General features: G+C 38.9%; 1 protein-coding gene across 11 annotated transcripts; it reads right to left on the reverse strand.

Moving 5' to 3' along the window:
• BCLAF1 (BCL2 associated transcription factor 1) lies at positions 1-25,124 on the reverse strand. 11 transcript variants are annotated; one of them, XR_014581337.1, is made up of 14 exons: positions 24,859-25,124; positions 18,104-18,177; positions 15,982-16,105; positions 14,213-15,118; positions 12,131-12,799; positions 11,849-12,018; positions 9,256-9,361; positions 8,262-8,346; positions 7,405-7,580; positions 7,106-7,271; positions 6,080-6,260; positions 2,392-2,538; positions 516-725; positions 1-369 (listed from the first exon to the last, which is right to left on the reverse strand). XR_014581337.1 is itself a non-coding variant. In XM_083828363.1 (14 exons), the coding sequence occupies exons 4-14, from the start codon at positions 16,083-16,085 to the stop codon at positions 364-366; spliced, it is 2,760 nt and encodes a 919-aa protein (XP_083684489.1). In that variant the 5' UTR covers positions 16,086-16,105; positions 18,104-18,177; positions 19,228-19,364; positions 24,859-25,112; the 3' UTR covers positions 1-363. The 11 variants fall into 11 exon arrangements, 10 of the variants coding, with proteins under 10 accessions (XP_083684489.1, XP_083684490.1, XP_083684493.1 ...); XM_083828363.1 differs by lacking the exon at positions 7,106-7,271 and adding an exon at positions 19,228-19,364 and having other exon boundaries at positions 24,859-25,112; XM_083828364.1 differs by lacking the exons at positions 7,106-7,271; positions 24,859-25,124 and adding exons at positions 19,228-19,364; positions 23,975-24,231.
• Positions 25,125-26,079: the final 955 nt, after the last annotated feature.

The following is a 26,079-nucleotide window of genomic DNA, read 5'->3' on the forward strand; positions in this document are numbered from 1 at the left end:
TTTCAGGTGTGCAGAGCTGCAAGTTTACTTCAGAATAAAACACAGACATAGGGGAGAATCAAAACTTTTAGAGTTGTACTTGACCATATATTTGGACAAAGCAGAATTACACTGCATATAACAAACAGTAAAATTTCTTAAAAGTTGTTACAAATATTTTACTTTCTACCTGTACGATCATTAACATAGTTTACTATATCAAGATTTTTTTTCTAAAGGCTTAAAACAAAAAACAATCCCTCTAAACTACTTTCCAACAGTAAAATTTAAGTAAAATGCTTACATTCATTTGACAACAAAAAAAACATATTAAAAATGTTGTGGGGGTGGTGCAAAAGCTGCTCTTTCAGCTTTCTTCCAGGGTTATTCCTGTAGAAAGAAAGAAAATATTCTTTTTGTAAACTGTTCATATCCAAGTTCCAAAAATCTTTCAAAGTGATTTCCCCCTGGCCCCCACCATTACTTGAGTTACTGCAAGAAAAGTTGTCTAATCTGCCATTTGCTAAGCTGTTTACCTTTTCCTCTTTGCGTCTGTCCTTTTCTTCATTGTTTTCCATTGTTTCTTCTTCATCTTCCACGATCCCATCCCCTTGGTATTTGTCATGTGTCCACTTTGGACTGCTACCTGACTTTTTGAAGTTAAAACGCCCTCTGCCACGCTGGAAGGTACCACGGCCCCTTCCTCTTTTGGCCCAATAATCCACACCATCATCTCTGTCATCATGCTACAATAATACCAAACGATAAGGTTAGAACACCTCTTTGAGTAATAGTACTCTAAACCAAATTTAGACTATAGATAGGAAAACGAGAGAACTTTTAACAGTTCAAATCATCTATAAATTACATTATGAAGCACGTCCTCACAATTTATAATGCTATAACTTAAAACACCTTGATAAAATTGTTTTAAGGGCTCTTACTAGCTGTGGTCTACCTATCATGGGTAACAAATTGGCTCTGTCACATTTTTCAGTCATGAGAAATATGTACACACTAGTTTTTAGCCCACCTCCCCAAAAAAACTATAAATTTTAATGGAAGAACCTCTAAGAATGTGCTTACGAAAGACTTTTTTTTTTTTTTTTAACTTTAAGGCAGAGAGTTCTTTATACTTATTAAAAAAAAGCTAATTGAAGGCAGTTTTCAGGAACCTTGCTTTACCTGTGCAAAGTAGGGCAAATAAGTTTTAAACTACTTTAAGCTTATTAACCACAGAAACTCGATTGTTAATATTAGATTTCAGTTTGCCATCTTGCTACCAAATCCAGCCTTACACAGTTTAGCAAGTCTTCTGATGATTGTTCCATGCACTAGATGAACCCTAGATAATTACTTAATATAAAATGCTTAAAGCAAGGGACACCTACTTCCATTTTTTTCTTTTACACTTCGGATTTGGAAAAAAGTCCAAATTATTAAACGTATCACACCCAAAGAAAGCAGCTTAATAACAATTATACGTTATTATTAAGATAGTTACAGGGTAGCTTTTTTTAATAAACATTTTTGGAGATGAGAAAAGAATAATGGCTACAGTTGGTCAATTTGCTCTAGCTATCATAGAACTTCAGTGAATAGATCACCACATTTCTAGGTTTATAGGTCAGAAGAGTTTCTATATGGGGAGAGACAGGGAGAGAACTCTTTGAATGAACACAAATTGCAGTTGCGTTACTTATTGCACCTGTTACCGTATTATATATACCTGTTAACGTATTTGTGAAAAACTTAATGCTACAGGAGAAGGTCTCATATTCACTATATGTTTTTGATGATGAAGCAATATTCTTAGAAGTTTGCATTGTTAGGGAAACCAGCTGCAGCACAGGCTATGAATTCAGTTTACTAAGCTACTTACTGAGCAGTAATATCACCAGTCCTCCCCTCATAACCCAGACTGGAAAAAGACAAAGCTAATGTTGCTTTCTTATGACTATCACACTACTCAGATAAGAACAGAAAGGTTGCTAATAACAAAGTTGGCCCACATCCATCCACAGCTTTTCCTCATTTTTCACTTTTGCAGATTTCCAGACAAACGTAAAACAAAACTCAAGTGCCATACACAGATAAATCCAGGAAGATATAGCACACGTCTTTTTGCTTTAAAATTTGTTTTTAATAACCTGAGTATGCATTCTTCCCTACCTCACTGATGAACACGTTTTGGAGATGAACTATTATTGCCAGCCTGCTGCAGATAAGACAAGATAAGCAGAACCAGGCACTGCTACAATTCTGTTTTTTTCTTGATTATGTAACTACAGTCACTTTTTGTACATGCATGCGACTTCTATACTTGTAGCTGTCAATCTCCTTAACATCAGATACAAAATGCACTTGGAAAAAACAAAAGCATGCATAAGATATTGAGTTCTCTACACCCACCAAGAAATATTTCTTGCTTTTTGGGGTATATTCAGGATCCCATTCCTCTTCCTTCGGCCTCTTTTGAAAAGTAGTATTTGAGTTGCTGGGACCAGTATTTGTTCCAGCAAAGACTCCTCTGGCTCTTCCTCTGCCCCTAATTCGAAACTGATTAACCAAAATGTTATTTAAGCCATTTACATAAAACCACAAAGAAAAGCTCAAGTTTTCTGTTACTGAAAATGCTTGTTCTGTTCTTAATTACAAGTGTAAAACCATTTTAAAATTTACACATTACCTTACATAATATATTCAAGCATTCATTTTTATATAACGATTCTCTTAAACTTAAGAGTTGAAACACATTTGAGTTCTTGGTTTAAATTCACCTACAACCACCAAAAAGAAATTTCCTTTGCCTGCTGGTAAAGCAACCTGTTGTAACAAAAGGTCACAAGAAATTTCTGAAGCTGTTTGCAGACAAAAAAAAATTAGACTGAAGGAGAGGGAGAACTGTCGAGTGAAAGCAAAATCATTCATTGAGTCAGCCACATCTGTTATTAGAAAATTATTTTAGAGTACATACAAATCATGCAATTTTCAAGCAAGTGTCCACTTTGTGTTGCTCATTCTCAATTGAGATTCACTGTTGTACTTTACACCAAATTAAATTTCAGATGAGTAAACTCTTTACTCAGAGCATCAACACAATACACAGTGCAGAGTAACAACATCTGAAGGGAAAATAAGTATCTCAAGTGTCCTTTTTATTTTTATTATAAATCAACAGAATTTTGAAGTGTTAGAATTAAGAAGTCATGTCAATAAACAAAATTCTTAACTCAATATGCTGAGTAGTAATATATCCAGTTACCTTAGCATGCTAGTCCTTAGCTTGCAGAAAATAAAGATGAATTTATCCAGATTTCCCCCATTTAAGAGGAAAAGAAATGTTAGGCTGGGATATATTGCTTAAAACCTGCTGTCACTACAGAACATGCTTTTCATAAACAGCCTAATATAAAAACACAGAACTGTGGGATTTTTTTTTTGAGTTAACTGTACAAAAACATGACTTGAAATTAATTTCATTTATTAAAACTAAGTATGTTCCATAAACACAGACAAAAAGATATAATTAACTAACTTGAAAAAGTAGCCCTATGCACACCTGCTTCCACTAAGCTCCAATACCTTTAATGCAAAATTTATGCTGGACAGCTTTAAAAGTACTTTGGAATCAGACTAGTAAACAGTCTAGTAAAAGGCTCACAAAACCTACAAACATACCACAGAAACAAAGTTGTTTGGAGAATCATTTAGAAAGTGGCATGACTATCAGCTAATGAAAGCTGCATAAGAAAGGAAAAGCTATTTTTCATTTCCAACAGCTTTGAAAGCTTTATGAAATTACACAGTAACGAGTAATATCAGTGTGGAAAAAAGGATGAGGAGACAAGATGACGTCACAGCTACTAGTAAGATCAGCATTTCCCAGTATTAGTTCTTGGGACTGAATTCTTTAGGTGCTTTAAGAAGAGTATCTAGCACTTTCCTTGACACTGTATTAACACCTTTTTTTTTCCAGGTTATCTTTCCAGCAAAGAAATACAGGAGGTGAAATCCACTAAGGTGTTGCCTTTATAGGCCTATTAATTGCAAAGCTCACCACAAAACTGACAGTGTACATTTTCTATAGGAAGAGAGAGTTCCTTTTAATCAGGCCTGTTATGCACAGAATCCTTTGGAAGTTGGATACTACTGATAATGTGAAAAGATTCCACTCATCTTTCTTTCTACATTCCTATTTCAAAACTACCCATAGCATTTATGTTTTTATACCATGTACAACAATTCTAGAATTAAACATTTTAGTCTGTCAGTAAGCATTAGTGAAAAATCAACACTTATTTACTACCACTGACAGCTTAGCTTAAATTAAGATTGCCCCTATCCAGCCACCCCAAGGTGTCAAGGCTTCCTGTTCTGGGGAAGATTCGCAACCAAAACATTTTCTTTAATCCAAAAGCAAAGCAGTATTTATTTGAATTCAGTCACTATTAGCCTGAATTACAAAGACTACACTACACTAGCCAATCCATAATCTTTCAATGCCACCCAGGCTGTAGCCCTAAGCAAAAGATTTAAGTCAACATGTTGTCCTCCCTATTTAGATTCTCCTGTTCAGACATCGTTTGGTCAGTAAGCCTATGAGTGACCACGCACATCATTAGGGAACATCGCCCAGTTATTTCAGTCAGAACTGGCAGGTGACAGCAGTTGAACGAGTAGATTGTTAATGAATTTCCAATTCACGTCTACTTAAATTTCATGTGAATTACCATCTTTCACAATATGTACAGTCTGGTTTTATAAAGCAGCAAGGCTGCCACTGAGAGACTTTTATGAGACTTTTTTCCAACTGATTCTCTTTGAGAGGGTTGAGTTCTGCTTTTGTTTAACGCTGCACTGTGTTTATTTAACCTTATGCACCCAGAAATTGTGCTGATATTGTCGTATCTGACACCTGTATCATCCACTCTTTATACATTTACGCTGCATAGCTATTCCTTAGTATAATTATATATAAGAATAACAAGAAAGGAGGAAAATGACGCATTTTTAGTGTTAGAAATTTGGAACTTTGAAATTTTCTTAAGTAGCTACAAGCTGTTCAGATGGAAGATTTAAACCTTAACTCAAGTGTTGCACATCCCACATGCATTTCAGACACTCTCTTCTACAAAGTTGAGAACTACTACTACTACAAACAGTACTCAAGGTACATTCATACCAAACTATGCCTTTTCACCTTTTTTTATTTCTAATTACAGGCTACACAAAGGAATTACTAGAAAGAGAATGAAATTACTCCTAACCATTAAGTCTGACTTTTTTTCCACCTACAAATAGACATTTTTTTCATTAAGGCACTTTTTTTTTTTTAATAAAATGTCCATATATTTTCAATGCCTTTTCTATTGTTTCTTAACCTTTCTAATGCTGTTACATTTCCCAGTGGACTACCAGTAAGCTACATTAATATGCAATTTTTACCTTTAATAATTTTAAGACCACCATGGAGATCAACATGGCACTTCCCAAACCACATTCCAGAGCTAAATTAATATGCTTTCATCCTCACTGTGGCTAGTCCATGCTAGAGAAACAGTGAAAACTAACAGTATACCACCTCCTCTCCTCACTAGTTTTCAATATTAGTGTCTATTTTCCATTATGTGCCATTCTCTAACAAGTTACAGACATCACACACAAAGGATGGCAAAGCCAAATTGAAAACTATGGGGGGGGGGAACACAAACTGCAGGGTGTAAGAGGTAACAGATCACAAGATTTCATCTTTAGAGAAAGGTCAATTTTAATATTCTGTTAGGAAACAGCATAATTACAAGATAACAAGGAATTAACAAGAAACTGTTTTTCCCACCCTTACACTAGGCTCTCTAATAGTATGCTACTGTATATTTGTACACCAATTCAAACTTCTATTGGACAACGCTGGAAAAATGAAAGGCTTTACAAGCTTGGTACAATCACAAAAGAATTCAAGAACCTACTTCAAGAATCAATGCTACGAAAAATGTCTACCCTAACATTAAGTACTGCAACACTTTGTTTAATCTGTTATACTATAGTTATTGTTAGAGTCTTCATCATTTGGGGGAAGAACAGGAAAAGAGCAACTTACAAAGGTGCCTCTTGGCCTGTTGACGCCTGCAAAACCAGAGTACTCTTTCTGTTCATGGTGAGTTTTGAACTCTTCATCTCTTTCTTTCTTGCAATCCTTTTCTTCTCGAGAACTGGATGAGGAAGAAGATGGGGAGGAAGATGGGGAGGATCGAGCACGGTCTTGCTCTCTTTTTTGCTTACTGAAAAATAAAAAGATACACTGTGTGCTATTTTAAAAGTACTAGACAGTCTGTAACATGCTACACTAAAATGGCTTTATTTATATTTTACAAAAAAACTATCCCCCTTCCTTTTATAAAGTCGCATATACATTATGTATTTCAGATGTTAAGGTGAAGTATAGTTTCACTTTCCAGCCTCCTCTTACACATTTAAATGCACTAAATGTATATTATTGCTAATGAGTTGGAAAGCAGCAGTCTGCAAACTGCAATGAGTTTTTCCACGTTTTGATGCCATGAAGAGTTTCTGTTACTTTTAAGATCTGCCTTTCTCTGAGGCAGAAAAACAGAAACCAAAGCGAAGAAAACCCTCAAGGCAAAGCCTTTATAGTACATTTACATAGTTCAGTTTGCACACTGTTTAGAACATATGGCTGCCCTATGTAGGTGCCTGTATGGAATTAGCCAGTGGAAGGTAATGTGGATACCAAAGTCAGAAAGTATATGGCAAACAGGAAGCATACATAAAAATTCATTGTATATCCAGTACAAAGCAGGAAAATAAATCCCAAAGCCAGACTTTCAGTAATCCCACAATAATTCTAATTTGACCCAACTTACAAGGTTTTTAATAATACTATTCAAAGGAAGGTTATACCTGAAGTAACTCTTACCACTGCTACACAGTATCCACTGAAATATGCTAACATTTTGTTTTCTTAAAAACAGCCCACTGGCTTTAGAAAAAAATAAAGATTCCCCTTCTCACCCATGTTAAACCTAAATATCAGTAGTATTCTCATACTCTGGGTGTTATGAGTTGAAAAAGTGCGGAATCAAGCATAACGAACCAAAGTTCTTACACAAATTGTTTATAGAAATGTACTGCATTGAAGTCCAACCTCCTGATGTAGCCTGGATAATAGGACAGATTAATTTGTCATTTTTTTTTTCAGTGTTAGCTTGCTATTCCAAAGTTTTTGTCCTCATCCACCATAAGCCGTGTAAAAGACAGATAATACATATTTGCTGTAAAACAAATAATTTTAATTGTTTAAATTTAAACGTTCCAGTATACATTGAAAATTGAAAGCAATTAAGCTTACAATTAAAAAAGGCTAATTGGAAGATAAAAACCTACGTAGAGATTTAAAATATTTACCTGTCGTCTTTGTAAGATTTGTAATCCTTGTAATCTTTTGAAGTTTTCTCCTGCTTTCTTGACCCACTGGATTCCCTGGAACCCTTTGAGTCTCCTCGCTCTTTACTTCGTTCTTTTCTACGGCGGTCAATGTCATGCCGAAGATCAGCAGAATCACACCTTAATTTTTTATCCCCCTGTAAGCAAAAATATATTTCTGAACAAGATTTTAAAATAAAACACCCAGAAGAGAATCTGGAAAAGCAAATTGTGCCCCCATTTTTAAAAAGGCAAGACAGAATTTACAACAAACTCTTCAGCACGCAAATTGACTTTAAGTGATGCCCTTTACATGCTAGATCTGTACAGAGAACAACTAAAAACTTACATTTTAAACAAGCGTTCCCATCAAGCCAACACAATATCTATTTTTTGATGCAGACCAACGATAACATATTGTTTGGTAGGTTATTTAAGTATACGTTTTTTTCTGGTTAATTGTTTTTAGCAGAGCACAAGCACCTTATCAATTCAGCCATACTACTCACTGAGCACCTCAGTACTTTTTTTTTCTCCTCATATTCTTTGTCCTTGGGCAGTGTAGCACCACAAAATTTGCCAAGAAGTATCAAAAAGAAACGAAGGGTGGGAGAAAATATGACCTTATAAGCCACATTATCAATAGCTACATAGACTGGCTTCTTGGTAAGACGTTTTACTTAAAGAAAAAAAACATTCTGAAACACAAGTATTCTACATACTACAAATTATTTTATAAGATTACTGTACACAAACTCACATGAAGGGGAAGTTCAGATTCAAAGTGAAAAACATCACTAAGTTTAGAAATACACATATGACATGTACTCAGAACCTACTTTTTGACTTTCTTCTTTAAAGGCTCTCTCTTCACCTGCTAAACGGGTATGCTTCCTCAGGGCACTTGGAGAGATGTCAATTCTCCTAAATGAAAAATAAAAGCAGTGTCTAGCCATACAGGTACATGATTGTTTATGGCCTCACACAGTTCAACAGAAATCTGAACAACAAGGCACTCTTGCAGAAGAACAAACTTTCTGTATATAAAAAAACCCACCATCAGAATAGAGAAGAAGATTAAAAATTAAAAACATTGTTTCTATGACGTACACAAAAGAAATACATTAAACAGTTTGATTTTTCACATTTCAAGCAGAGCTTTCAAGATATACAAAGTATTTAATGAGCTATTTCAAAAGATCAGTGTATATATAGCCAATTCAAAATCCAGCCCCCAAAAAATCATGAAAACTGATAGCTTGTTGTATAGTTAAAATTATTTATCAGTTAAAAATCTTATGAAGCTCAATAAGGAATATGGAGATAATATACCCTCACATGCAACACAAATACAGTACACTGCATCATGTAAGTAAAGAACATGATCAGAAACTACATCTGCATGCCTACCTTCTTACCTTTCAATCTCTCAGATTTCTCAAAAAACTGCTGTAAATTAACAGACACAAAAACTAAAGTAGTATGAGATGGAACATTCACACTGAAGAATAAAGATGCATGTACTGGGCTTCTTTTCATCTTCAAGACATATGCCCCTCAATATTTGAGCACTGCATGTGAGAAAAGTAAATATATCCTAAATGAGATAGAGGTAGAGAAGACATCTGCAACAAAGCCACAGATGAAGCCAGAGTTGGCTCAGATGAGTTTCCTTTTACACTTTTTTTTTCCCATTTGTTTTTGTTTGGTTGGTTTTTGTATTTACAGGGGAATTGAGAAATTATTCCATACAGATTAGAAAACATTTTGGCCTCTTAAAAGAAATATAAGCAGATATTATTATTATTGGAAATATATGCAATTAACGTATACCTATGTATTTCTGGGCTCTTTTGCCGAGTGCAGTGCTCTTCGGTAGCTTTTTGATACGCAGTGAACCTCTCATTTAGGGTCATTCCAGCTGACTTGAAGTATTGCTCTGTTGGTTACAATAGAAAAACACTGTTTCGTTAGTTTAATTCAACTGACAGGTATTTTACTCCTGACAGAAAGGCAAGTAGCAGGCAAAAACATAGTATTTTCAGTAAATATATCAGAAAGACAAGCAAGTGTGGGGTCTTCCCTATTCTTACACATTCTGTAATCCCAACAAAGTAACAGTGCACAACATCACTGCAAGCCTACTTAGAAGTACACCATGACTATTACATCTAATTTAAGCATCATTTACTAATTTGACTTGCTCATTTTCAATGACATTTTATTCTAATGAAATAAAGGAACAATTTCTTAAGTGATTTTCTACTTTGCCCATCAGACAAAATGAGGTCACTGAGTTATGAATACTTGCAAAAAGTGCATTTCACAATTCAACTCAACTTTAACTTAAAATAAGAGCTAATTCAGTGAACACACTTAAGTAATGTATGCTTCAGCAACTACATGAATGATCTAACAAGTCATTTCTTAAAGTAATACAATTTCTTGCTTTGAAGTTGTGATGATAAGCAATCCAAGACAATTAACACATCTATATGTAAATAAATTCATTTAAGCATCTGGCATCTTGGCAAACCTGACAACTTCTCTGACAAGTTTTCTCTTGCTTTCAGAGACAGTTAAATTAGCAACAGCAAACTCAAGTTTTTAAACCAGCTCAACAAATGTGTTTAAATGTAATATAGAAATACATAAAGTCATGAGCTATGAAATGTTACATATGAAGCAAGCTATCTGCTTAACAGGTCAACATACATCTGTATCAACTTACCGCCCGGCATCCAGTATTTGTCTCATAACCAACCATTAAAACTTGAAACGGCCACTACAAGGGTAGTGCCTCAATCATAATTCCATCAAACACAGGAATTTGAGCTAGCAACTCTGTTTTTATGCCATTTTTGCCAGGAAGACAGAAGGTTCAACTTTGCCTGTTTGGCATCTGTATCTTTCAACAGCTATTTTACTTTTGTAACATGGATTTTGCCATTTCAAAACACATTCCAGGACCTAGTTACAATGAAAAAGAAAACATCACTGGGCATTTTCAGCTCTACATTAATAAAGAGCTGTTCAGACTGGTCGCATCACACCAATAATGAACAGAACTTCATTTTGTCAAAAGAGTTACTTAAATCTGATCATAGACCACAGCACATCTGAAATGCATAGAGAGGTTTTTCTTTTCAAAAAACAGCCATAACTTTACACATACCAAAAACTTGATCAGATACTGTTAAGCTGTCATATTTAACAGTAGATTGTTTAACACACCAAAGTTCACAGGAAAACAGTTCATTTTGTGATCAACATGTGAGAGTTTCAGTAATATTTCACCTACAGCCTGCACGTGTGCCATATGAGCCAGTATTTACAGAAGCTCTCATTGGGTCTATCCTTCAGTCTCTTTACTTATCAAGAAAAACAGATAATTTTATAACAAAGTTTTTTATACTCTAAGCAGGTGTCCCAATAACATTTTCAATCTAATATATTAACAATCTATTATTGCTATTACTTTTTTCTTTGCAAGTAATTCAAAATGCAGGAAGTCATTTGGTCTTAGTCACCTAAAGTTATTTTGAAAACAGACTTTTGAGGGAACCTTAGCACATACCTCTAGCACCAAAATCTTTGCAGTTTTATACGCTGAAGTATCTTTAAAACAATGCTTATAGAGAGACACACTGAAACTTTGGATTTTAAGAAATTATCTACTCTTCAATGAGAAGACTTTAACAGTATGCGACCTAAATAAAATACATCCACTTTGTCAGATTTTTTCCGCAAGGAATTGTTTACGTTTTCTTATAGTAAGCAACAGCCACTACTGCTAAATTAGAAAATAATTAATATATAATTTATTTAGTGGAGATTTAGCCAATGCCAACTTCCTACCGTGAAGAATTTCCAGGTGAAATTTTTGTCTCTAGTATTACTATGCTCTCAAATAAGAATAAAATGAAGTACCAGTGTATTTTAATGTCGTTTAGAGCATGATTTCTTACACAATTTCTATTTTGAGACTATAAAAGTGCTTTCCAGTAAACACCTGGCGATGAGCTCTGAGGTGCCCCAAAAGGAGATGCCATTGTACTTACAGGGCAAAAGACACCCATGAACCCACACTGTACCCGTTAATATAAAATTGTACGTTAAAGATACTCAAATAAAACTGAAGAAAAATACCAATGTAGTACACTTGAGCTTCACTGCAAAAAAAAAAAATCAAACTTTGTGCTACTTTAGAATTTATCAAGAAACATAGTATGACTGCTATTATGCTCTACATCGCTTACTTTTTGATACTTGCTTCTGTCGCTACTTATTCTACGTGTACCTCAAAAGGAAAAGTCTGTCTAAATCAATATTAAGAGGGCTGCAATCTTCCCATACTAGAGACAGCAAACAGTCTTAAATGCAGTTGTCAGATGTGTATATTCAGTATGGTAAACTGAACACATACCTTTGACATGATGAACCAAGGACACTATGTGCTGAATAAATGACTCTGACGTGCTTTTGCTGGCCTGTGGCAACTTAATGTGGTCAAAGATGGATCGGAACTCTTGCTCCTTCTTGACGGAATGGACAAGTGTGCTAGCAAGCAGCCTGTCTTTAGTCAAGGAAGCAGGTCTAAAATGCATCAACAACAAAAAAGACACACAAAAAGAAACCACTAGTTTAAATAAAGATGAGCGACACTGCAAGCAGATGGAGAACCACTTTGTCAAGCAGAATAATTTACCTATTGGAATCATCAAGAGGTACTGGTGCCATTTTGAGTTTAACTTCAGGACGATGGGAGTCACTGGCTATCATTTTGATCCTAAGTGGGCTCTCCTCTCTGAAGGTGGATTTTTCTCTCGCATCCAGATTCTTGTGTAGAGGGGGACTGTAATCAAAGAGTTCTTTGAGCTTTTCAGACTTTACCTGCTCAGGTGACTGAGTTTCTTTCTTCATCGTTCTCTCAGAACTCTTGTCTTCTTCCTTGTGCTTATCTTTTGTTGCACTAGGCCTTTCCACTACATAGCCAGTCTCTTTAGGCTTATAACTTTTCTCGTCTCTAAATCCATCGCTCTCTCTATTGCCCTTCATTGTTATTTTAGATTTGTATTTGGTTCCTTCCTCCTCAGCATTCCGATGAGATGCAGTAGGAAAATTTTTACCCTGATCTGCCAGGACAGACTTTCTGAACTGTCTGTAATCCTCTGTCTCCTCTGTGTCCTCCCCTTCAGAGTCATTAAACTTTTCTTTCCCAGTCTCTTTATCAACGAAATAATCTAAAGTTTCCTGATCCTCCCATTCCCTTTCTCCCTCCGTCCTCCCTTTTTCTGATCCTCTCTCCTTCTGGGCCTCCTTCTCCCTGGTATTACCCCTATCAAGCAGGTATACTCTAGACTCTTCATCTGTGTACCTGTGGATAGCAAAGAAGAGACTGGTAACTCTGGATTGCATTCATTCCAGTTCACTTGCATTCCTCTTTTGTGTCATTCCCACACCACCAACTAGAAAATACATTCCTCCAAGCCATTCAACTTTAGCAAGTAAGTTTCTACACACCATTAATACTGTACCAACTGCCATTTATGTACTACTGGAAGCATCTGAAGAAAATAATGCCTTTCCGTAGAACATGTAGAAATTGTCCATTCAAGTTTATAAAAAGTTAGAGGTTGGTTGGTTTGTTTATCCTGGATTGGTACACAGCTTCACATACTCTTATCTTACACCAGCCATTTTTTTCCATCAAGTTCACATGAACTTTGATAACTCAAATGTGAATTATTCTGACACAGACTTAATTCTTCATTCACTACAGTCTGTATAAGCAGGGGACCTTCAGAATGCAGCTCTCCTACACGCCAGAGAGCTGTATGTCCTAACCACATTTAAAATTAACGATTTTAGCCACTGCCTTGTCTATACACTATCTTCACATAGGTCCAGCTGCAATACATCTAACCTAGAGCAAGTCAGACGTTTGTTCTTCTATCAGGATATTTTTACATAATAAATCACTAACTGGACAAATTCATTTAAAAACATGTAATCAAATCTATACAGCATAATCTTCACCATAGTTTACCTTTGTTAATTTTGTCTATAATTAATTTTGTAAGAAATCCACTGAAGTACATAGTACATTAGAAAGGAACAGTCTAGCAACAGTAAGATTTTTACAACTTTTTTCTTCCCAATTACTACTGTATCAAATATATCAAATATCGAGCATAACAATTTTCTGCTATTTGGAAAAATGTACATTCCACTTTAAACACACTGTCCCTTTTATCGATAGGATTGTATTCCAAGAATATCAAGACCTACCCTCTTTCTTAAGTAATGCAAGTCAAGGCATCAAAGTTGTCATACTTCACCACACAATAAGCAATGAATGCTGCTTATGTTAACAAAGAAATCATTGCGCATCTGGCTTTTCAAACTTCCAGAAGATTTGCATTTCAAATTACATGAAGCATTAAAATGTTAAAGTACTTGAACAGAAGTCACTTTCAAACAGGCATGTCTGATCCACTAATCCAATTGAGATTTTTCTTAACAGTGAATGGGATACAGGCAAATAAACTGTGAAGGAACAACACAAAACAAATTTTCCTCAAGGATATAGGTCCCTATCTCCGCTAATCTTTTGCCAATAGCTTGAAGAGTCTTTAAGGAGGAAGCTCAATTCCAACCAGACTAAAATTAGTAAAAATATTCAAGAGAATCCCAGCCCGAATTTCCAAGGCACAGTGATGATCTTGTCAAAACTCTGTTACAGACAGCATTTTAAGATGCAATGCTAATTGTATAGTTTAATTCTTACCTTTTCAGAAACTTTCCACCTTTTGCAGTTTCCTGCTCTCCAGTCTCAGGATAAAATGAACGTGCTCGAGGCTCCTCACGGGGAGCGCTCTGTGATGGGATTGTCTTTGCAGGGCTTCTCCTCGAAGGGATGTGATGCAATGGGCTATTCTGAGAAGGACTATAACGGCTAGAACCATTTCCAAGAGAACCAGAGCCAGACCTCTCAGGACTATGCTGAATGGAATGGGAATGTTGAGGTGTGTCCTTTGCTGAGTGGACTGTGCTAAGCAAAGGGGCTTCAGAGCAAGATGAACTCTGACTAGGTGGGGTGGCAATAGAAGGACTATGGGGTGACCTTGGACTGTTATCATATGCTGAAAGGCCAGGCCAAATGTCGCCGGAAGCTGCTGATGATTTGTTAAAATCGTCAAGAGACTCTGATGGGTCATGTTCAAATGTATCTTTCTGTTCATCTTGTGATTTATTTTTCAAAGGGCTATCTTGCAAAGGAGCCCCTTCAGTTTTCTTTGCCTGCTTTTCCAGAGACCCACGTCTTTTGGAAGAGACAGGTGATTTGCTGTATGGGGATGAAGAACGAGATGAAGAGGACCTTGGGGACCTGGAAGATCTGTAAGATCGACGAGATCTGCTCCGGGACCTCTGTGAAGACACAGACCTTCGCTTTGGACTTCTGGAACGTGAACGGCCACGCCTAGGACTTCGGGAGTGTCTTCGGTTCCAGACAGGCCTATAACCTCCACGATGGTATCTACCACCTCCTCCTTGATAATACCCTCTACCTCTTCCTCTGTAACCATAGGGGCGTCTCATTCCTCTATTATTCCTGTAATCTCTGCGATAATCTCTAGAATACATACGATCCCTGCTGCGAGACCGTGAATACGTCCTTGAACGAGACCTAGAACTAAAATTAAAAAGCAAATGTTAACATTTGACAATCGGAGAGAGGAAAAGTGTCTCAAGACTAAATGCAGTCAGAATTGTAAAGAAGGCAGACTAACAGTCTTAAAGTAAATTCTTCAATATATCTTCATTACTTATTCCCGTCTCATAAAGGATCTTAATAAACATTGGTTCTCTAAGGACTGTGAAATTTAAGACTTCAGCATCACAAGATTAAGACATTACCAGCCTCAATGGTTTGCCCTGCTATTTCATTAGAGATTATCACCACTCTGGAGCATGGCATTCAGTTCCTCAGCCACCACCACGGTTCACAGCCTGGACCATGAAGTTTCATCACCTCCAGTTTAATTTATTATGCCAGCAGACAGCAGCAGCTGGTGAGACCATAAACGTTAAATTCAGCCACTCCTTTTATTAGAGATTGTAACATCCACTAGTAAGAAAGTGGAGGAAAAGGCTGGAGGCAACTGAGAAGACATGGCACAGAAAAACTTATCTGCAGAAGCCTCAAGTTACTCCAGATCTGAAAAGCTATGTGACAAAGACAGAATAAGCCCCAGGGAAAAAAAATGGACAAAGAAAACATCATGTGAAGGGGGAAGGGAGAATGAAACCAACCACAATACAAGAAGAAACACTGGTATTCTGATATTGTCCTGAGATAAAGGAAAAGGGCAAAACAGGCAAAGAGTAAACAATTAGAATTAGTTACATTCACAGCAGAATTTACCTACTGCCTAAAATGAAGTAAAATACTAGGTTCACTTTTGCCACAGATTCATGCAAGTGTAAAATAATTATGATACAAACCCCAATATACTATAAACAACTTTTCATGCAGTAAGTAAGGCATCAATTTACCTGTATCTCTTTTTTCTAGAGTGTGATCTGGATCTTGACCTAGAGCTGGACTGAGATCTGGATTTTGATCTCGAAGAATGTGATCTAGAATTAGATCGACCCATTTTTCCCAGTAGATACACTCCTTCCCAAATGGAAAAGCAGTGAGGGGAGGGGAAAAAGAGGGAGGAAACTATTAGAGACCATGTAAGTAATATAAATGAATATGGTTTTTATATCCTAAAATTATAATATTAGAAAGAGGTATAACATTTCCTAAACAAAACAACTTTGGAGACAGTATGAGTACATTTATTAATAACTTAAATCTCAATTTATGACATTTTAAAGAACCTAACACTTAATTTAACACAGCTACAGTGCAAGCAGTTTGTTTGAGAAGATAACAGCTGAAGGCTTCCCAGGTTTAATTGCAAACTGATCCTAAGGAAGGAGAAAGGTAGACAGCACGAAAAAAAAACATTTCTACAAATTAAGACAGAAAATGTGAGTCTGGACTATTACATATTTGTGATCTAAATCTGAACTAAACCTAATCTAAAACTAAATTTAAATCTTCTATTCATTTTACATAGTTTACAGTTATCACAATAAAATACTGCCCAGACCTGCCAAGTTTTTGTTTTGCTGTTGTTTCATTTTGTTCCACAAAATGAAGGCACCACAGCTCATCTGTCTGATCCAATATTCCACCAGTCAATATATCCACCCCACACCTTATTTTTTAAACTACTTGTAAAATCCCTAGCCAACTAAGATTTTAACAATAACTTGATAAAGAATACAGCTCACAACAGAATTTAACAATCTTCAGCTCAACACAAGATTATAAGCATTGAGTCCTACCTAAATGGAAATAATCTCATAATAGACTTTCCAATAGATCTTTTTTTATGTACAGTCATAAGAAACATTTAGTATCTATTATTACTAACCATAAAAACACACCTTTTCTTTTGCAATCACTAAAAAAAATGATTTCGTTTAACTAATAACAACTTTGCCTCATTAATATTTTCTTTTGAAACTGCCCAGCTTTAAAAATAGCGAGTGACATGAGAAAACCTCAATATAAACTGTTGACAAGTAACTATTCATATTTTCAGGCCTTAATATGCTCAGTATTTACAATTATTAATGTTTAATAACCCTTAAAGCAAACTTATGTATTGTAAACAAGAATAAAAGCCCCGAATTATTGTATTGAAAATACAAGCTCAACTTAATAAGCATTCTTTGTCACGATGAAATTTACATAATCTTTCTTGTTACATGGGAGATGTAACAGTTATGTAAAGACAAATAAACAGCATTGTAGCTTAATGTTAACAAAATTACAGAGATTTTATACCCACATAAGCAAACCTGAAAGAAAAAAAAAAAATACAGACCAACCTTTCCCTTATCACTGGTCACTTTTGCCCCATATAACTTTCCCCCATCAGAGTAGCAAAGAGTTTGTGTGGCCCCAAAGAGATAATCTCATCTGAAACCAGCCCAGGGGAAAAAATATAATAAATAATATATATAATTTTAATTAGAAATCTAGTTTAGGCTAAGAAAGATTTTTTTTTTTTTAACTTGGAGAAGAATATGTTGTAAGCTGTCTATAACTTGCTCCTTCCATTAAAAAAAGCAAACTCACATAACCTATACTCAGAAGGTTGGTTCTAATTCCTTGGGTTCAATTAAACTCACAGAAGATGGACTATAATCTCTTATGTTTAAGTGCTTCACAGGCAACAAATTTAGAGTTTTAAACTGTTGCAAGACATGAAGTATACTGATTTTCCTAGAGCGATAGAAAAAAATGTTTTGCTATTAAAAAGAAATTTCAGGCCAAACTTTACATGTGCAATAAGTTTAATACAACCCAGTCTCCGTTTTAAAAGAAAAGGAATGTTTGATTTTCCCAGTATTTAACAATAACACTTGCATTCTTATGTAAGACAAGTGTGTATACACTGTACAACAGTTGACCTTTACAAGAGTTGCATTAATTTCAGAGATTTACATAGTTCAGTTTATCACAAGCACAAATTTTAAGAAAACAAAATCAATTCTCATTTTAAATGTTTGAGTTCAATCAGAACATTTAAAAATAGAATTAAATTAATCTTACCTCAAACTGTTGGTCGGTGCCAATGAAGCAATTATTTCAAAATTCTCTGTTTGTGCTTTCAGCAATACTGATCCCTATAGAATGGAAAAAGAGACTGTCAGAGATACGCACTTTTACTAAAAGATCAGTAACTCCTTTTGCTGAAGTGGTTCAAACATTAAACTGTTTATCATGAAAAGGTAACACTTCAGAAATGGCAAATTTACTCCTGGACTGGATGAAGCTGCATGTTAAAGACTGGAGCAGCTCAAGGGTTAGCCACTGCCAAGGGGCAAGCCCTACTTCCCTTCCATTTGTGATCACTCTTCCTTCTGGCTTGCTTCCAGTCCTGCATAGCCTTCGCAACAGCCCTCACACCCATCGGGTCCTTCAGCGAGAAGGCTTCTGACACCCAGAGACCACTTCATACGGCTAGGTCAACTAACTGGCTTCATGAAGGCCCAAACAAGTGCCACAGCTGGGTTGTGGGGGAAGAGAACAGCACGCAGCCAGTTGGATGGGGCAAAAAGAACAGTGACAGACTCATACACAACTTTGAGTTCTAACATACAGCCTTGGACTTATCTGGAGTGATTTTTTTTCCCAAAAAGGATATTGGGCTGGGAATTTAGCGCAACAATAAAAGCTTTATTTTTAGGTTTCTCTGCAGCAGTTATACAAGCATTACTCTGTTATAGTTTATTTACAATACATATACATGACTTTAAATAACCAACATTTCTTTCTTCAGAATTCTTCAGAATTTGTTTTTTTTCAGGAACACAAAGCATAACTGTAATAATGAAATCAGTCTCAAAAGTACAAACTTTTCACTGGTCTCAACCTAAGTTACCTCAAAGCCTTACGATACACACACAAATATGCATACATATGTGTATACACATTTGTAATCTGACTTGACATTAAGAAAGCTTCCAAATTCCGCCAGTGACTCCAAATTTTGTCCCAGTTCAATACAGACAGATCTCCCAGAAATTCTGCATCTCAATTTATTCATTAAAGCCAAAGCCAGAAGACGTTCACTGCTCCTCTATCATGCTTGTTCAGACGTTTTTAATGTTTCCCTCATCTAAAAGAAATGTAGCACTTGTTTTTATAAATCCTACTATCAAAATTCCACTTACCATTCACTAGTAGTGACCAAGATATTTCCAATTTCTATAAAACACATGCTTTAATAAGAATAAGTTTTTACTTCTCATCATCAGCAAGCATGAGTCTCTGAAGGAGTACAGTAGTATCGGACCATTTCAGATCTTGTCTAGACAAAAGGCGAGATGATATTAGCTAGCAAAGGTTAATTAAGGCATTCAGAAGTCTAATACAGAAAAAGCAATACAAACTTCAGCTAAATGGTTGAAGTTCAGTCCTAGATTTTAAAATCAATATTTAACACACTTCAATGCCATCTTTACTTCCAACTTTTTATTAAAAATAATCAGTGTTAACTGAAATTCAGAATCCTATTTTAGACGAGCTTTCATGTCCTAGGGATACAGAACAAGACAGTTACTTCAGCTTTAAAGCCTCTAGGCAGTAGGCAGAATCTTAAATTACTGTAGCTCAAACCCTGGCAACCACTTCTGCACAAGTTTTAGGAATTCTTCCAGCAGGTGGAAAAGGCGATAAGTAGCTGTTTTCCTTTTTTTATTCTCTTTTTTTGTTTTTTCAAACAGACCCTGGATATACCATGTCGAACCATGACAGCTAAAATGTATCTACTACCCTTCTTGATAAGGACTTTAAGATAAAAAATATATATAAAATATTGAATTAAAATAGAAAAAGAAAACGAATACTGAATAGAAAATTTCAGCTATTTTCAGCTTTGTTTCCATTTAATTGTAGCAGGTAAAAGCTTGACATGCAAAATCTCTTTTTTTTTAAAACAACTCTTAAGAACAGAAGTCAAAAGACTGTTTAGCTGGTTTTTGAATAAAGGTTTGCCTATGTAAATATTCTTACAATATGAAAGAACTGAGAAATTGATTAACCTCTCTTAAAGCTCATATTGGTACATCCAGAACTACGTAGGAAAACAGTTCCATTATAACAGTAAGCTTCTACATGCTTCACTCTTCTACAGAAAGTAGGTATTCCTCTGAAAGTGTCACAACTACAAAACATCGTTTTGTGGTATCATACAAATCACCTGCAGCCTCTTCCTGTGGACTCTCCTGTGCCCTGTCACAGTCTGAAGTTGCAATATCATGTCAGGTAACAACAAAAAAGAGGTGCTGAGCATGGTGCTTCTAAGCAATAACATTGAAATCCCTAAAGCAAAAGGGTAGCTCTCTGTTCGCTGCACGAAGCTCATCTCTGGACCAGCCTCAGAAGAGACCCAGAGGCTGCAAAGGTGCACATGAATAATGGGATGCAAGATGCCGTCATCAACACCGAGTATTTTAAGAAGCAACAAAGACCGCTAGAAACACAGTCTATACCTGAAACACCAATGGTGTTCTGGCCACACAAAATTCTTTTTCCCTTGCTTTCTACCCTACGTGTGGAGAAAGAGGTGCTAGGCTGTCAAGCATTTCACCCCAATGCTAGAAAAATCTGGGAATTATAAAGGAAGCTGCTGCAGCTCCACAATACTTTAAATCAGAATAAGCTGGCACCACTAGTGTAAAGGAACAGTCCCACCTTTCCTACCCTTTGTTAGCTCCGTTCCTGATGGTCTTCTCCAGCGAAAGGATTTGTGCAGCCACACTGGGAATTGGCTCACAAAACATGGAACACCAGGACTGGTTTCAACACAAGTGACTTTTCTGATATGGCTCATGACACAGCCTCACAAACACTTGGCACAAAAAGCCCCAAAAACTTGGGCCAACACAGGGGAAGTTACAATAGCCAGCAGCCAGGACTGCTTCCTTTGGCAGCAGCACAATCCCCAAACTTCTCTGAAACTAGCCTGGGAAAAACCACCAGCAGCAATCAACCTGGATCTTTAGCTTTTTAACTTAAAAAAAAAAAGTGTAGGTTGCTGTGTCAAGGTTTGTTTTTCCTTCTTTTTTTTTTTTTTTAAATGAAATTAATATTGGGCCACATCCAGGACCACAAAGAGAGTCAAGAGAGGTTTCTTACCATAACAGCATATGTTTGAGTGTCTTATACCAGCCTGAGCCAGTAAGCATGACCACCAAGCAAAACAAGATACACAACAGGATCAGGCTTATCCTACTGCAAGCAAAACAATGAAGAGGAAATAGCATTTGCTATGTTCGAAAGAAAAATAAAGGACAAAAAAGCTAACACTGACATTATTTCCAGTTTCTTTTAAACATTACTTTTAAGAGCCTCTACTTACGCCACTGATGTTAAAGCTTTCAGAGTACGGAGACCACAGATAAAACCTATCAGCTAAACACACCAACCTGGCAGCTCTACACCACATGGAAGTCTTTGACGACATTTTAGGACAGCTACCCAATTTACATTAGCAAACCACTATATTTTAGCTGTATTTTACTTACACTTATTTAGTAGCCTATATTACTCTTGCTTAAGCATTACTTGAAACCTGTCAGCAAGATTTAAGTCAAAAATCTTGTTAAAGTAATTCACAAGCTGTTGCCAAGATGCATTTTCATTCAGAGATTCAAGCTTACAAAGAAATAAGGATTATACAACCGGGACAAAACAACAAGGGGGGATAGGACAACCTTCAAGAAATCACACAGTATCTGTAACAGTCGCTGCTAAATTAGAAGTCAGTCTTAATGAGACAGTAGTGTATGGCATCTATTCAGTGCTTGCCTACCTGCCACAAAATAACCACACTTTCTTATCCATTCTCTACATCCCAGCCTTTTTTCATATGCAAAAAAAAGTCCACAAGCTAACAGCAGTACATCACAAGTAAGAACAGAACACATTTCAGCAGTGACTGTAAGATAATCATTGCCTAGAATGCTACAAATACTAAACTACCATAATGAATTTAACTAAACTATCTTGGGTAGTTCAAGTAAGAGCTAATAAACATTTTTCCCCCTCTTATTTTCTTCCTGTGTAAGATCATCTTCACAATACTCACACAGTTACAAAGACTAAACAGACCCACGTAAAAATTACAGCACAAGAACTCAACTGAAACAGTAAAATATACAAGGAATGTTTGTACATTCTATGTACAAAAAATACATTATTTTCCTAAATTATTTTCTTTATAGAAAACAATCTAATTGTAAATTAAGTAAAAACCAGCATCCAGATATTAACAAAATCAGTTCTGTAAAACCATCACATGATTGACAGCTGTTCTTTGATGTAAAACAATAGGCAAATATTAGCATGTTTCTCCTCTAACAACATGGAAATCAAAATGACTATTTCTAAGAATTTTGTCTATACACATAAAGGCGTTGGTGTGTTTTTCGTTATCCTAAGCAACAGGATATCTAACCTTGTTTTGTTTTTCTGTTGTTATTTAACAGTGTTTTGATATGCCCTTAGAGAGTGGTTTCTATGATCCCTTTGCAGGAGCCTGTGAGCACGCTGTGAACACAAAAAGGCTGTCTTCCTTCCCTTCCTTACTTGTGCCAACGCTGATATTCACCTAGGTGCTTGGTGAGCTGGATCAGTGAATTGATCCAGGACAAAACTACTCTGGAGAAAAAGACAAGGCTGACTTTTGAGCCACATCAGCTTCCAGACCCAGCTTACAGCAAGGCTGTGGGAGGGCCAGTGCCAGCACAACGGCAAAGCAGCAATGCACTTTTTCACAATACCTTTGGAAAAACTCTCCCAGGTCAGACCGAACACAGCTGTAACCCGAAGACTTGCATTCTTCAGTAGTTTCCTTCACCTACCTCTGCTACAAGTAAACAAGCCCCAAATGCTCTGTGGCATTCCTCAAGCCCGTACACCACAATTGCTCCTTCACAACCAGCCTGAACCTAATCCATCCAAATACCCGCACCCTAGCTACAAACAACAGCTCCCTGCTGACCCTTTTTAAATTCCTAAAACCACTCCAAGTTTTCTGCATCCCCAATGGCAACAGGAGCTTCTCCCCGTACATGTGCTGTGCCACATCCCCAAGAAAGATACCCTCAGCTACAGCCTTCACCCATGGCCCTGCTGTTAGAGCCAGGCCCACAAAAGCCTTGCTCAAGCTGCGGAGTCAGCCGGTGCTGGAGAGAGTCCGTCACTGCCGAAGTACTGATACATGTAAGGCATTAAACCTCTTCCTGCCATTCAGCACTGCCTGTCATTCAACGCCAGAAGGGATGAGTAGGAGGAAGCAAGTCCTACCCTCCCTGCCACAAGAAGCTGCGTGCTTGAAGCGCTCCTCTAAGCCAGTCTTTGCCCCTTCTTATTTAGCCCCCTTTTGTCTAGGGCAATGTGAAGAGAAAGAGAAAGGAGGAAGAGAAAGACAACAGCGAGACAGCATTTTCCTGGAACCCCACGCTCTAAATCGATCCCTTCCCACACTGAGAACAGCTATTCCAAGGGACGGTTTTATACACTTACAATAAACCAACCATTACTCAATCAAAACTCCTTTGTTTTGCATGCCCCTGGGTCCTTCTGTAGTAAAACGTAACAGCTACTGCCAGGGCCTAACTCTGATCTTCGCGATAAACAAGTGACGAGATGTAGCACCTTAGTAAAGGATTGCTACCACAGGCTGAAGAAAGATACCATTTTTTTTGTCAGAAAACCGAAGATCGCGAAACAGACAATAAACAAAGGGCAAGATGCTGCACAGGCTGCAGAGCACGCACTAGAAACGAGCAGGCCCCTCTCAGCAAGGGGCTCAAAACCCACTGCAACCCCCGACTGACGGTACTTCTGGGCAGGGCGGCTAAAGCTGAGGGAAGCGCGTTGTATTTACGGTACCAGCGCCTGACCAGCACTCACCGCCGAGGGGAAGCTCCTGCCACAGGCCCGATCCCGCGCAGGGCTCACCCCTATCCCCTCACGGCGCTCCCGCCTCACGGCGCTGCCCCTCACGGGGGGGGGGGGGCGCGGGCAGGCCGCCCCCAACCCCGTCCCCTCAGCTCTACCTTCGCTCCCGGGGGGCTCCGCCAAGGGGCGAGGCCGCCGGGGCCCGGCGGGGGCCGCCTCAGGGCGCTGAGGGCCGGACCCGGCCCCTCCTCACCGGGGGGTGGGGGGGGAAATGGCTGCGGCGCGCGGAGGTCACGCGGCGGGGAGGGGGGGAAGGGCGGGGCGCATGCACGGTGGGGGGGGGGCGCCCCTCAGCCGCCCCTCAGCGCGGCCTCTTCCTCCTCCTCCTCCTCCTCCTCCCCGTCCCGGTCCCCGCCGCCCCGCGCTCACCCTCCGGCCGCGCGGTGTCACGGCAGCCCGCCGGCCATCTCCCGTCGGGGCGAAGGAGGCGGCGGCGGCGGCGCGGGGCCCTCACAGGAACGAGGCACCATCGGCAGCGGGGGGGGGGGCGGCCGCCGCCGAGCCGCGCGTCACATCCGCCAAGGGCTGAGGGGGGGGGGGGGGAACGCCCGCCCCGCTCGCCGCCCCGCCGCCATCTTGGTTGTGGGTAGCCGGCCGCAAGGAAGATGGCGGGCGGCGGGGCGGAGCGGGGGGGGGCTGCGGGTCCCGGCGCTGCCCTGCTTACCCCGCCGTGCCCCGTCCTCTCCTCTCCTGCCCTGCCCTGCGCTATGTCCCCCGCCACATCGCTGCGCCGAGCCCCGGTGGCCGCAGCCTTTGTCCCCTCCCGCTCAGCCGCGAGGAGAAACCCGCCGGCTTTCCCCTCACGTCGTGGGGGTGCAGTGCCGCGGCGGCGTTACCTGCCGGGCAGGGAGCGCGGCCATCCACGGGCGGTGCCTGAGAGCCGCTGGCTGCGAAGCGGGGCCCGGCCAGCGGCTCAGCATCAAGCGGCATTGGCATCCGGCGGTGCCGCGTCCCAGGAAGGAGATGGGCTCGCGGCACGGCGGCGCTTTACTGCAGTCGCTTTTGCGGCAGGCGCCCGCACGGCGCTGGGTTGCGGCGCGTCAGCGCGGCCGGCCCCGGGAAATCACCTCAGGGCTCGCTGCCGCCGGGAGGTGCTCCGGGGGGCCGCGGGGGAACGGCGTTCAGCGACACGCAGAGGCGTGTCGGCCGAGCGCGTCCTGAGGTGGCGGTTTACGCTGCTCAAATCACACGCTGCCGATATATTCTTAAAAAGGCAGAGTATTTATGAGGCAAGGCGATATGTAGAATCGAAGAATCATTAGGGTTGGAAAAGACCTTCAAGACCATCTGGTCCAACCATCACCCTACCACCAATGTCACCCACTAAACCATGTCCCTAAGCACCACGTCCAACCTTTCCTTGAACGCCCGCAGGGACGGTGACCCCACAGCTACATAAATAAGAGCAGGAATAGATGGGTATGCACAGTTTTTGCCGAGTTTTTAAATTCAGGGGACATTGAGTGATACGCAGCCCAAACCAACTGATGGAGGAAAAAGGAATGGAAGATGGCAAGCAGACATAACCCTGAAATGTTGGTCTGCTCTTTTCCACGTAGAGAAAATAAAGCACTGCTTACTTACACCTAACCTATATGGCTGTTTTATCAATACAGTATATAATTTATTTTGGCTGCTAAGTACTTCACACATAACTTTTTAAGGAGGCAGCAACCAATGAATCGCCTGTGCCACAACAAAAACACAGTGGATGTTTTCGTTATGACCAGCTGCAGTTAACTGATGAGCAGCCTGGCCCACACACAAGTTCCCTTCCTCCTTTTTCACTTTTTCCTTTATGAGGTAACTAACCTGTAACTCAAGTGCAGCCCGTGTGCGACAGCTTTTGCTGTACACAACAATTAGACTGTTAATGTGGGAGTGCTTGACAATGAAATTGCGGGCTGGAGTCAGCTTGCTAGGGCTGGTAAGGTTTCCAGAATTCTTGTGGCTGCACACAGACATTTCTTAATGGCCCTGGAGACTTGTGTGGTGCTTGTGTCATTTCCCTTCAGTGAATTTGCATATCAGCATAATAAGAGTTAGACTTGATGGTC

Source organism: Anser anser (assembly GCF_964211835.1).
Source record: "Anser anser genome assembly, chromosome: 3".
Lineage (NCBI taxonomy): Eukaryota > Metazoa > Chordata > Aves > Anseriformes > Anatidae > Anser > Anser anser.

Coding starts and splice junctions, on each gene's coding strand:
- BCLAF1 (XM_083828359.1), bottom strand. CDS start 16,085: ATGGGTCGATCTAATTCTAGATCACATTCTTCGAGATCAAAATCCAGA. Junction 6,261..7,404: donor AAATCTTACAAAGACGACAG/GTAAATATTTTA, acceptor TTTATTTTTCAG/TAAGCAAAAAAGAGAGCAAG. Junction 726..2,391: donor AAAGCAAGAAATATTTCTTG/GTGGGTGTAGAG, acceptor GTATTATTGTAG/CATGATGACAGAGATGATGG.